We start from the raw sequence: 14,082 nt of genomic DNA, 5'->3' as shown, positions 1-14,082 counted from the left end.
GGAAAGAATACCACAGAGATGAAGTACCTTTATTGCATTACATCAGTGGGTGCATGCTATCAACACGACACCACTGATAATACGAACCTTCTTGGCTTGGTTGAGGTATTACTGCATTTGCTAGTTTTCTCTAGTATTGTGTTGCTAGTTTTCTCTATTATAATGTTAATATTTTTCCCTTTCCCTGTTCTGATCTTTGGAAGCAAATTACTAAGTATAGCCCACCCTCATTTTGGGCAGGGAGGGTGGTTTTGCTCTACTTTCTGGAATGGAGATGTTTTCGGGGTTCCTAAAACCACCTGCAGGTTCCAGTGATTCACTAGAAGAACTCACAGGAGTCAGCATATGGTCATACTTGTGGCAAGCTCTTTTATGGCAAAAGAATACAAAGCAGTGTCAGCAAAGGGAAAAGGTGCTTGGGAAGCAGTCTGGAGGAACCCAGGTAGAAGCTTCCAAGAGTCCTCCCCCAGTGGAGTCACACAGGATGCACTAAATTCCCCTTGTGACAAGTTGTGACAACACACGTAAAGTGTAATCTTACAGGGAAGCTTGCCTGAGCCTAGGAGTCCAGGGGTTTTATTGGGGACTGGTCAAGGAGGCATCCTCTGCCTAGCACATACAACATTTTCAGACTTCCGGAAGGAAAGAGGTATTCAACATTAATCACATTGTTTGTGTAAACCAGGGGTGTCCAATCTTTTCGCTTCCCTGGTCTATAATGGAAGAAGAATTGTCTTGGGCCACACATAAAAGACACTAACAGTAACAATAGCTGATGAGCTAAAAAAGAAAAAAAATCACAAATCTCATAATGTTTTAAGGAAGTTTTATAATTTGTGTTGGGCTGCATTCAAAGCCGTCTTGGGCCGCTTGCAGCCCGTCTGCCGCGGGTTGGACAAGCTTGGTGTAAACCATTTAGGCACAGTGAACCACTTCTATAATTTATGGAAGGGTTTTATACCAACGTAGGGAACTGTTTACTAGTCAAGTTTCCAGCCCCCAGCCAGGGCCAACCTTATGAGGAGGTCTTTCTAATGATAATAGCCTCAGGCCTTCAGTGTTCTTTTCTATATAGGGAAGTATCTACATATTACTTTTACTACCCATTTTTATTTTGAGAAAACAAAAAGGAATCAGAGAAAAAATATAGCACATAATAATAGAAGCTGTATGATAGTTAGAATGACAAAATGAAATTTAAGATCAGATCGGGGTGTTTAATTTCCTTCTAATAAAATATGTGGCAATCTGGATCATTTTTCTGGTTCTTTTAGTATTTCTCTTGCCAATTTTTTAACATGGCTATAAAAATATTACTCATTGCAACTTTTGGAGCATTTCATAATTTTAAAAATGCCTCTAGATTATGAGGCATTTATTGCCAAATAATTAGAAGAAAGCTGCATAAATTTTCAATAATAAGTCATAACCTAACAACCAAAACCTGGGTGGATATCTTAGAAAGTAATTACTAAGATTTAGGCCGGGTGCGGTGGCTCACGCCTGTAATCCCAGCGCTTTGGGAGTCCAAGGCGAGTGGATCACGAGGTCAGGAGATCGAGACCATCCTGGCTAACACGGTGAAACCCCGTCTCTACTAAATATACAAAAAATTAGTCGGGCGTGGTGGCGGGTGCCTATATTCCCAGCTACTCGTCAGGCTGAGGCAGGAGAATGGCGTGAACCCAGTGGGCGGAGCTTGCAGTGAGCCGAGATAGCGCCACTGCACTCCAGCCTGGGCAACAGGGCGGGACTCCGTCTCAAAAAAAAAAAAAAAAAAAAAAAAAAAGTAATTACTAAGATTTAAGACACAATATGGCCAGGCACGGTGGCTCACGATTGTAATCCCAGCACTTTGGGAGGCCGAGGTGGGCGGGTCACAAGGTGAGGAGTTCGAGACCAGCCTGGCCAATGTGGTGAAACCCCATCTCTACTAAAAAAAATAAAATACAAAAATTAGCCGGGCGTAGTGGCGGGAGCCTGTAGTCCCAGCTACTTGGGAGGCTGAGGCAGGAGACTCACTTGAACCCGGGAGGCGGAGGTTGCAGTGAGCCGAGATCACACCAATGCACTCCAGTCTGGGCGACAGAGCGAGACTCCATTTAAAAAAAAAAAAAAAAAAAAGAAAAGACACCATATTTATTAGTCATCTACTTTCTTTTAATAGGAAAAACGTGGTCTTCGAGAAATGCGAGTTCTTGAAAATTTGAAGAATATGATCCATGAAACAAATGAACATGCTCTTCCCAAATGTAGAGACACAATGCGGGACAACCTCAGCCAGGTTCTCCAGAGATGTGAGTCAGCAATTTTTTTTAAAATTGCTTTTCATTTCAAATGAATGCTGCACCAAAATGTATTTTCTTGGGTATTATAGGGGGAGGTGGAGAGGGAGAGGGAAGCTCAGTTACAGAGAAAGTGGTTTTCTAGTGATTAATGTGTGTTGCCATTAATCTCCAAACAGCATTAATCTCCAAAGCAAGATGTGTGCATCTGTGGTACACGAGACAATCTGTTCAGTATGTGAGAAAGTCAAAACATTTTTCACCTATTTTTACAAATTTTTTTTTTTTTTTTGGAGGCACAGTCTCACTCTGTAATCACATTGTTTGTGTAAACAGGCTGGAGTGCAGTGGTGCGATCTCAGCTCACTACAACCTCCGCCTCCCAGATTCAAGTGGTTCTTGTGCCTCAGCCTCCTGAGTAGCTGGGACTACCGGTGCATATCACCACGCCTGGCTAATTTTTGTATTTTTGGTAGAGATGGGGTTTCAACATGTTGGCCAAGATGGTCTTGATCTCTTGACCTCGTGATCCACCTGCCTCGGCCTCCCAAGTGCTGGGATTACAGGCGTGAGCCACTGTGCCCAGCCAGGAATCTCGGTTCTTGACTGCAATCTGTGTTCCTATTCTTGGCTACTACTTTTCAAAGTTTATAGTGTGCCATTATAATTCTTTACTGTTTAGCAAATGGTGAAGTTTTTTTCCTTTTAAAAAACTTTTTTTTTTATTTTGAGAGGCATTTAAAGGACTAAGTTTGTGTGATTTTGCTTCACTCTGCCATCTTTACCTAGAAATCTTTAAGAACACACTGTAATTTAAAATACAAACTATATAGCACTTTACTAGTTAGAATTTTCACCTGTATTTTTTCATTTTTTTAATCATAACCCAGTAAGATAAATGTTTATCATCTTCCCCACCTTATAGTTGAGAAAACCGAAATTTATAGTGGTTGAACACTCTAGATTCTCCAATAATAATTGGAGGAACTACCATGCAAGCCTAACTCTTCTGCCTCCAGAGCTCAAGTTCCACTTCAGGATGTTACATCTGTATATCTTTGAAAAGGTAGTAAGAAAAGTCTGCCTTTATTCCTGGATTATCACTTTTTCTCGGATTGCCTCTTACAACACAGGCCCCTCCTTCTCAGTCTACTTCGTTAGTTCCCACTTACCTTCACGACTTTTCACCTCGTGGTGCTCACAGGCTTGGTTCTGCGACTGCTTTCTTGTTTAAACTCCCTTGGTGAGCTCATACAGAATCACGCCTTTCAGTATCATCTGTATGCCAATCAATAATTAAATTCCACATTTGTGGTTTTAGCCTGGTCCCATACCCCTGTCTTCCCGACTATGAGTCCTGTAAGCTCAGGACTTTTGTTGTTGTTGTTCACTGTGGTATCTCAGGCACCTAGAGCAGTGCCTGCTGCTTTATAGCCACTCACTAGTTATTTGTTCATTGAAATGAATGAATGAGCATTCGGCCAAAATCTGTTCCTAATGCCAAGCTGAAATTATTTTCTTTGTTTTTAAAGCAATACTACATTTACTTAGCTTTTTAAAAATAACTTTACTTTTGTATTATTGTATAATGTACGTATTTTGGGGGTACTTATGGTAATTTAATGCTTTCATATAATTTGTAAAGACCAAATTAGTGTAATTCACATATTCACCTTAAATATTTGTCCTTTCTTTTTGTTAAAAACATTCAAATTATTCTCTTCTAGATATTTTGAATTATATAATAGGTTATTGTAAGCTATAGTCACCCTACTGATCTATCAAATACTAGGTCTTATTTCTTCCATCAGACCATATATTTATATCCACTAATCAACCTTTCCTCATGCCCTCCTCCTCACTATACTTCCTGGCCTCTGGTAGCTACCAGTCTACTCTCTATATTCATGAGATCCATTTCTTTAGCTCTCACATATGAGTGAGAGCATGCAATATTTGTCTTTCTGTGCTTGGCTTATTTCACTTAACATAATAACACCTAGTTCTGTCCATGTTGCTGCAGATGATGGGATTTCATTCATTTTTATGGCTGAATAATATTCCATTGTGTATATATACCACATTTCCTTACCCATTCATGGGAATTTAGGTTGGTTCCATATTTTGGCTAGTGCTGCAATAAACATGTGAGTGCAGATGTCTCTCTCCTTTTCTTTGAGATATATACCCAGTATTGTGGAATTGCTGGATCATATGGTAGTTCTATTTTTAGTTTTTTGAGGAACCTCCAAACTGTTCTCCATAATGGTTGTACTAATTTATATTCTGACCAATAGTATACAAGAGTTCCCTTTTCTCCACATCCTCGCCAGTATCCATTATTCTTCATCTTTTTAATAAAAGCCATTTTAGCCGGGTACGGTGGCCCACGCCTGTAATCCCAGCACTTTGGGAAGCCGAGGCGGGCGGATCATGAGGTCAGGAGATCGAGACCATCCTGGCTAACACAGTGAAACCCCGTCTCTACTAAAAATACAAAAACTTAGCCGGGCATGATGGCAGGCACCTGTAGTTCCAGCTGCTCGGGAGGCTGAGGCAGGAGAATGGCGTGAACCCAGGAGACAGAGCTTGCAGTGAGCCAAGATAGTGCCACTGCACTCCAGCCTGGGCAACAGAGTGAGATTCCATCAAAAAATTAAATAAAAGCCATTTTAACTAGAGATGCTATTTCATTGTGGTCTGATTTGCATTTCTCTGATAATTAGTGATCTTGGGCATTTTTTTCATATTCCTGTTGGCCATTTTATGTCTTTTGAGAAACGTCTCTTTTGAAATAGATCTTTGCCTATTTTTAAAATTGGATTCTTTGGGATTTTTGCTATATTGTTGTTTGAGCTCCTTATATATTCTGGTTATTAATCTGTTGTCAGATAAATAGTTTGCTAATACTTTCTCCTCCTGTGGGTTGTCTCTTCAACTTGCTGATTATTCTGTTTGCTTCACGGAAGCGTTTTAGCTTGATGTAACCCCATTTGTCTGTTTTTGCTTTGGTTGCCTTACTTTTGAGGTCTTACAGAAAAAAGTCTTTGCCCAGACCAATGTCCTGGAGTGTTTCCCCCTAGGCTTTCTTCTAGTAATTTCACAGTTTCAGGTCTTAGATTTAAGTCTTTAATCCATTTTTATTTGATTTTTGTGTATGGTGAGAGAGGTTTCGTTTCATTCTTCTTCGTATGGATATCCAGTTTTCCCAGTCATATTGATATCCAGTTTTCCCAGCACTGGTTATTGAAGAGCCTGTCCTTTCCCCATTGTATGTTCTTGGTGCCTTTGTTGAAAATGAGCTGGCTATAAATGTGTGAGTTTATATCTGGGTTATTGATTCTGTGCCATGCATGGCCTGTGTGTTTTTATGCCGGTATCATGCTGATTTGGTTACTGTAGCTTTATATTAATAATATGCTTTGTAATCAGGTAGTGTGATGCCTCCAGCTTTGTTCTTTTTGCTCAAAATTGCTTTGACTATTCAGGGTCTTTCATGATTCTGTATAAATTTTAGGATGTATTTTTCCTATTTCTATGAAAAATGTCGTTGGTATTTTGATAGGGATTGCATTGAGTCTGTAAACTGCTTTGGGTATTATTGTCACTTTAATGGCATTCTTCCAGTTACAGAGCATGGATATCTTTCCATTTTTGTGTGCCCTCTTCATTTTTTTCATCAGTGTTTTATAGTTTTCCTTGTATAGATCTTTTACTTCTTTGGTTCAGTTGATTCCTAGGTATTTTATGTTCTTTGTAGCTATTGTAAATAGGATTGCTTTCTTGGTTTCTTTTTCAGATTGCTTGCTGTTGGCATATATAAATGCTATGGATTTTGTATGTTGATTTTGTATCCTGCAACTTTACTGAATGCATTTATTAGTTCCAAGAGCTTTTTGGTGAGTCAATAGGTTTTTCTAAATATAAGATCATGTGATCTGCAAACAAAGCTAATTTGACTTAATACCTTTCCAATTCGTGTGCCCTTATTTCTTGCCTAATTGCCCTGGCAGGACTTTCAGTATTATGTTGAATAAAAGTGGTGAATGTGAGCATCCTTGTCTTGTTCTGGATCTTATAGGAAAGGCTCTCAATTTTTCCTCATTCAGTATGATGTTAGCTGTGGGTTTGCCATATATGGCCTTTATTATTTTGAGCTATGTTCTTTTTATACCCAGTTTGTTGAGAGTTTTTATCATAAAGGAAAGTTGGATTTTATCAAATGCTTTTTTAGCATCTATTGAAATTACCATATGGGTTATAGATTTGCATATGTTGAACCATCCTGCCATTCCTGGGATAAATCTCGCTTGATCATGGTGAATGATCTTTTTAACGTGTTGTTGAATTTGGTTTGCTACTATTTTGTTGAGGATTTTTGCCTTTACATTCATTAGTGATATCGCCTGTAGTTTTCTCTTTTTTTCTTGTTTTGTCTTTGTCTGATTTTGATAACGAGATAATGCTGGCCTTGTAGAATGAGTTTGGGAATATTCTCTCTTCAAGTTTTTTGAAGAACTTGAGTAGAATTGGTGTTAATTCTTCTTTAAATGTTTGCTGGAATTCAGCAATGCAGCCATCAAGTCCTGGGCTTTCCTTCGGTAGGAGACTTTATCATGGCTTCAGCCTTGTTATTCATTATTAGTTTGTTGAGGCTTTCTGTTTCCTCATGGTTTACACTTGGTAGCTGGTATGTGTTTAGGAATTTATCTATTTCTTCTAGGTTTTCCAATTTGTTGGCATATAGTTGTTGATAATAGTTTAATGACCCTTTGATGTTTTTAGCCTCAATTTTATTTATTTCTGCTCTGGTCTCTATTATTTATTTCCTTCTACTAATTTTGGGTTCCTTGAGGTTCATTGTTAGGCTATTTGAAGTCTCTATTTTTTTGATACAGGTTTTTCTGCTATAAATTTCCTTGTTAGTACTCTTTTTGCTGTATCCCATAGATTTGGGTATGTTGTATTTTCATTTTGTTTCTTTCAAGAATTTTTTAAATTTCCTTCTTAATTTCTTCCCTGACCCATTGGTTGTTCAGGAGCATGTTGTGTGTGTGTATTTTCCAAGTTTCCTCTTGTTACTGATTTTTAATTTTATTCTATTATGGTCAGAAAATATACCTGATAATGATCTCTATCTTTTCTGAATTTGTTAAGACTTGTTTTGTGGCCTAAGATATGATCTGTTCCAGAGAATGTTCTGTGTGCTGATGAAAAGAACGTGTAACCTGCTGCAGTTGGATGAAGGTTCTGTAAGTGTCATTAAGGCCTGGTCGAGTTTGTAGTTGAACTCTCCAATGTTTCTCTGTTGATTTTCTGTCTGGGTGATCTGTCCATTACTAAGAATGGGATGTTAAAGTCTCCTGCGGCTATTGCATTCTGTGTCTCCCTTTAGATCTATTAATGTTTGCTGTATGTACTTGGGAGTTCCAGTGTTGAGTACAGAGATATTTATAATTGTTACACCCTCTTGCTGAATTGACCCCTGTATGATTATATAGTGACCTTCTTTGTCTCTTTTTACAGTCTTTGATTTGTAGTCTGTTTTATTTGATATAACTATAGTTACTCCTGCTCTTTTTGGTCTCCAGTTACATGGAATATCTTTTTCTGGTTGCGTGGAAATGTAAGACCCAACTAACATTTACTGAACATTTCACCCAACTGCTGCAGAATACACGTTCTTTTCATTAGCACATAGAACTTGCATGTCTTTATAGGTGAAGTGCCTTTCTCGTAGGCAACATAGAGATGGGGGTCTTATTTATTCAGCCACTCTATGCCTTTTTTTTTTTTTAAAAAAAAGGATTTTTATTCCTTTTTGAAAATTTTAATAGGCTTTTGGGGGACAGTGATGTCTGGGTATATGGATAAGTTCTTAAGTGGTGATTTCTGAGATTTTGGTACACCCATCACTTGAGCAGTGTACACTGTACCCAATGTGTAGTCTTTTATCCCTTACCTCCCTCCTATCCTTCCCCCTGAGTCCCCAGGTTCACTGTATTATTCTTATTCCTTTGTGTCCTCATAGCTTAGCTCCCACTTATAAGTGAGAACATAACAACGTTTGGTTTTCTATTCCTGAGTTACTTTACTTAGAATGATGGTCTCTAATTCCATCCAGGTTGCTGTGAATGTCATTATTTCATTCCTTTTTATGGCTGAATAGTATTCCATGGTGTGTGTGTATATGTGTGTGTGTGTGTGTGTATATATATGTATATGTGTATATGTATGTATATATGGATATGGATATGTGTATATATATGTATATATCACATTTTCTTTATCCACTTGTTGATTGATGGGCATTTGGGCTGGTTCCATGTTTTTGCAATTGCGAATTGTGCTGCTGTAAACGTGCGTGTGCAAGTGTCTTTTTCATATAATGACTTCTTTTCCTCTGGGTAGATACCCAGTAGTGGGATTGCTGGATCAAATGGTAGATCTACTGTTAGTTCTTTAAGGTTAATCTCCAGACTGTCTTCCATAGTGGTTGTACTAGTTTACATTCCCACCAGCAGTGTAAAAGTGTTCCCCTTTCACCACATCCACGCCAAGATCAATTCTTTTTTCATGATTATTATTATACTTTAAGTTCTAGGGTACATGTGCACAACGTGCAGGTTTGATACATAGGTATACATGTGCCATGTTGGTTTGCTGTACCCATCAACTCATTTACATTAGGTATTTCTCCTAATGCTATCCCTCCCCCAGCCCTCCACCCGCCAACAGGCCCCAGCGTATGAAGTTCCCTGCCCTGTGTCCAAGTGATCTCATTGTCAGTTCCCACCTATGAGTGAGCACATGCAGTGTTTGGTTTTCTGTCGTTGTGATAGTTTGCTGAGAATGATGGTTTCCAGCTTCATCCATGTCCCTGCAAAGACATAAACTCATCCTTTTTTATGGCTGCATAGTATTCCATAGTGTATATGTGCCACATTTTCTTAATCCAGTCTATCATTGATGGACATTTGGGTTTGTTCCAAGTCTTTGCTATTGTGAATAGTGCTGCAATAAACATACGTGTGCATGTGTCTTTATAGTAGCATGATTTATAATCCTTTGGGTATATACCTAGTAATGGGATTGCTGGGTCAAATGATAATTCTAGTTCTAGATCCTTGAGGAATCGCCACACTGTCTTCCACAATGGTTGAACCAATTTACACTCCCACCAACAGTGTAAAAGCATTCCTGTTTCTCCACATCCTTTCCAGCATCTATTATTTCCTGACTTTTTAATGATTGCCATTCTGACTGGTGTGAAATGGTATCTCATTGTGGTTTTGATTTGCATTTCTTTGATGACCAGTGACGATGAGCATTTTTTCATGTGTCTGTTGGCTGCACAGATGTCTTCTTTTGAGAAGTGTTTGTTCATATCCTTTGCCCACTTTTTGACGGTGTTATTTGTTTTTCTCTTGTAAATTTGTTTGAGTTCTTTGTAGATTCTGGATATTAGCCTTTTGTCAGATGGGTAGATTGCAAAAATTTTCTCCCATTCTGTAGGTTGCCTGTTCACTGTGATGGTAGTTTCTTTTCCTGTGCAGAAGCTCTTTAGTTTAATTAGATCCCATTTGTCTATTTTGGCTTTTGTTGCTATTGCTTTTGGTGTTTTAGCCATGAAGTCCTTGCCCATGCCTATGTCCTGAATGGCATTGCCTAGGTTTTCTTCTAGGGTTTTTGTGGTTTTAGGTCTAATATTTAAGTCTTTAATCCATCTTGAATTAATTTTTGTATAAGGTATAAGGAAGGGATCCAGTAGCTTTCTACATATGGCTAGCCAGTTTTCCCAGCACCATTTATTAAATAGGGAATCCTTTCCATATTGCTTGTTTTTGTCAGGTTTGTCAAAGATCAGATGGTTGTAGATGTGTGGCATTATTTCTGAGGCATCTGTCCTGTTCCATTGGTCTGTATATCTGTTTTGGTACCAGTACCGTGCTGTTTTGGTTACTGTAGCCTTGTAGTATAGTTTGAAGTCAGGTAGCTTGATACCTCCAGCTTTGTTCTTTTTGCTTAGGATTGTCTTGGCAATGCGAGCTCTTTTTTGGTTCCATATGAAGTTTAAAGTAGTTTCTTCCAGTTCTGTGAAGAAAGTCATTGGTAGCTTGATGGTGATAGCATTGAATCTATAAATTACCTCGGGCAGTATGGCCATTTTCACGATATTGATTCTTCCTATCCATGAGCATGGAGTATTCTTCCATTTGTTTGTGTCCTCTTTTATTTTGTTGAGCAGTGGTTTGTAGTTCTCCTTGAAGAGGTCCTTCACATCCCTTGTAAGTTGGATTCCTAGGTATTTTATTTTCTTTGTAGCAGTTGTGAATGGGAGTTCACTCATGATTTGGCTGTTTGTCTGTTAATGATGTATAGGAATGCTTGTGACTTTTGCACATTGATTTTGTATCCTGAGACTTTGCTGAAGTTGCTTATCAGCTTAAGGAGATTTTGGGCTGAGACAATGGGGTTTTCTAAATATACAATCATGTTATCTGCAAACAGGGACTATTTGACTTCCTCTTTTCCTAATTGAATACCTTTATTTCTTTCTCATGCCTGATTGCCCTGACCAGAACTTTCAACACTATGTTGAATAGGAGTGGTGAGAGAGGGCATCCTTGTCTTGTGCCGGTTTTCAAAGGGAATGCTTCCAGTTTTTGCCCATTCAGTATGATATTGGCTGTGGGTTTGTCATAAATAGCTATTATTATTTTGAGATACATTCCATCAATTTTTAAAAATTTTTTAAATTATGGCCATTCTTGCAGGATTAAGGTGGTATCAAATTCGGGTTTTGCTTTGCATATCCCTAAAATTATTGATATTGAGCATTTTTCGTATGTTTTTTGGCCATTTGTATATCTTCTTTTGAGAATTGTCTATTCACGTCCTTAGCCCATTTTTGATGGCATTGTTTTTCTCTTGCTGATTTGTTTGAGTTCTTTGTAGATTCTGCATATTAGCCTTTTGTGGGATGCATAGTTTGCAAAGATTTTCTCCCACCCTGTGGGTTGTCTGTTTGCTGATTATTTATTTTGCTGTGCGGAAGCTTTTTAGTTTAATTGAATCTTATCTGTTTGTCTTTGTTTTTGTTGCATTTGCTTTTGGGTTCTTGGTCATGAAGTCTCTGCTCAAGCCAGTGTCTAGAAGGGTTTTTCCAGTGTCATCTTCTAGAATTTTTGTGGTTTTAGGTCTTAGATTTAAGTCTTTGATGCATCTTGAGTTGATTTTTGCATAAGGTGAGAGATGAGGATCCAGTTTCATTCTTCTACATGTGGCATGCCACTTATTCCAGCAACATTTGTTGAATAGGGTGTCCTTTCTCTAGTTTATGTTTTTGTTGGCTTTGTCAAATATCAGTTGGCTGTAAGTATTTGGCTTTCTTTTTGGGTTCTCTATTCTGTTCCATTGATCTATGTGCCTATTTTTATGCCAGTTCCATGCTGTTTTGGTGACTATAGCCTTGTAGTGTAGTTTGAAGTCAGGTAGTGTGATGACCTCAGGTTAGTTATTTTTGCTTAATTTTGCTTTGGCTATGTGGGCTCTTTTTGGATACCATCTGAATTTTAGGATTTTTTTTTTCTAGTGCTGTGAATATTGATAATGGTATTTTGATGGGAATTGCATTGAATTTGTAGATTGCTTTTGTCATTATGGACATTTCACAATATTTATTCTACCCATCCATGAGCATGGGATGTGTTTCCATATGTGTCGTCTGTGATTTCTTTCAGCAGTGTTTTGCATTTTTCCTTGTAGAGGTCTTTCACCTCCTTGGTTAGGTATATTCCTAAGTATTTTGCTTTTTTTGCAGCTATTCTAAAAGGGGTTGAGCTCTTTAATTTGATTCTCAGCTTGGTTGCTATTGGTGTATAGCAGTGTTCCTGATTTGTGTATATTGATTTTGTGTCTTGAAACTTTCTGAATTCATTTATCAGTTATAGGAGTTTTTTGGATGAGTCTTAAGGGTTTTTTAGGTATACGTTAATATCATCAGCGACTAGTGACAATTTTACTTCCTCTTTACCGATTTGGATGCCCTTTATTTCTTTCTCTTGTCTGACTGCTCTGGCTAGAACTTCCAGTACTATGTTGAATAGAAATGGTGAAAGTAGGCATTCTTGTCTTGTTCCGGTTCTCAGGGAGAGTACTTTCAAGTTTTCCCATTCAGTATAATGTTGGCTGTGGGTTTGTCATAGATGGCTTTTATTACCTTGGGGTATATCCCTTCTATACCGGTTTTGCTGAGGATTTTAATCATAAAGTGATGCTGGATTTTGTCAGTTGCCTTTTCTGAGTCTATTGAGATGATCGTGTGATTTTTTTTTTTTTTTTTTTTTTGACTGTTGCTCTGTCGCTCAGGCTGGAGTGCAGTGGCATGCTATTGGCTCACTGCAACCTCTGTCTTCTGGGTTCAAGCAATTCTCCTGCCTCAGCCTCCCGAGTAGCTGGGATTACAGGCGCCTGCCACAATACCCAGCTAATTTTTCTATTTTTAGTAGAAAGGGGGTTTCACCATGTTGGTCAGGCTGGTCTCGAACTCCTGACCTCAAGTGATCCACCCGCCTTGGCATCCCAAAGTGTTGGGATTACAGGAGTGAGCCACTGTGCCTGGCCTTTCTTGAGCTCACTGACTCTCCTCTGCTTGATTCATTCTACTGTTGAGAGTCTCTAATGAATTTTTCAGTTCAGCAAATGTGTTTCCCCGTTCCAAGATTTCTGTTTGATTTTTAAAAATTATTTTAATCTGGCCAGGTGCGGTGGCTCACGCCTGTAATCCCAGCACTTTGGGAGGCCGAGGTGGGTGGATCACGAGGTCAGGAGTTCGAGACCAGCCTGACCAACATGGTAAAACTCTGTCTCTATTAAGAATACAAAAATGAGCTGGGCGTGGTGGCGCACGCCTGTATTCCCATCTACTCAGGAGGCTGAGGCAGGAGAATCGCTTGAACCCAGGAGGCAGAGGTTGTGGTATGCCAAGATTGTGCTACTGCACTGCAGCTTGGGTAACAGAATGAGACCCCATCTCAAAAGAAAAAAATTATTTTAATCTCTTTATTAAATTTCTGAATTTTTTTTCTATGTTATCCTGGAGATCACTGAGTTTCCTTAGAACTGCTATTTTGCATTGTTGGTCAGAGAGTTCATATATTGCCATCTCACTGAGGTCATTCACTGACTGGTTCTTTGTCTGTTTAGGGAGATCTTCGTTCCTGGTTTGCTGTTGTTTCTTGTGGACGTACATCTGCGTCTTGGCATTGAAGCATTAGTTATTTATTCCCATCTCCTCTGTCTTGTTTCTGTTTTTATTGGATACATTTGCTTAGAGATTCTTTGTATTTTACCTGCAGATTTCTTTTTTTCTTTCACTAGGTCACTGCTTCCTTTCAGCACTAGACTGCACCTTAAACCCAAGTCTGCCTTAGTTCTAGTAAACAATCAGAATGCCACTCATCTTGAATGGGGGAGGTCCCCAAAGGGATATCTTGTTAGTGTGGGAAGGCTGGCTAGGCAGCCTCTGTGCCCAGGGGACCTGGGGAACGAACCTCCTGCAGTGTGGTGCTGCTGAGTAGCCACTTTGATTTGGTGTCTCCTTTGGCTGAGTTACAGAGCAGAGTTTCTAAAAGGCTGGGGGTAGAAGTGGCACCTCTCTCCTTTTTCTCTGGCTGTCCTTGAGGATATGTCTGCCCTCGGGTATCACCAGTGCTTTCCATGGGTTAAGGCAGGGACAGTTCTCCTGCCAGGGAGCCCAAGATGATGGGGAAGCTGATCATCCACCATGATCCCT

The 14,082-nt window shown here is 39.0% G+C and overlaps 1 protein-coding gene across 1 annotated transcript in view; it reads left to right on the top strand.

The window, feature by feature from the left end:
• BLOC1S5 (biogenesis of lysosomal organelles complex 1 subunit 5) overlaps nucleotides 1–14,082 on the top strand; it is a 50,993-nt gene that overhangs the window by 21,363 nt on the left and 15,548 nt on the right. The window contains exon 3 of the mRNA XM_003272249.3: nucleotides 2,168–2,297. Coding sequence (XP_003272297.2) covers nucleotides 2,168–2,297 — 130 coding nt within the window. The remainder of the gene's footprint in view (nucleotides 1–2,167; nucleotides 2,298–14,082) is intronic.

This window comes from Nomascus leucogenys, chromosome 8 (genome assembly GCF_006542625.1).
Source record: "Nomascus leucogenys isolate Asia chromosome 8, Asia_NLE_v1, whole genome shotgun sequence".
NCBI classification, from domain to species: domain Eukaryota; kingdom Metazoa; phylum Chordata; class Mammalia; order Primates; family Hylobatidae; genus Nomascus; species Nomascus leucogenys.
The sequence above is the reverse complement of the archived record's forward strand: the minus strand, read 5'-3'. Positions and strand labels throughout refer to the sequence as shown.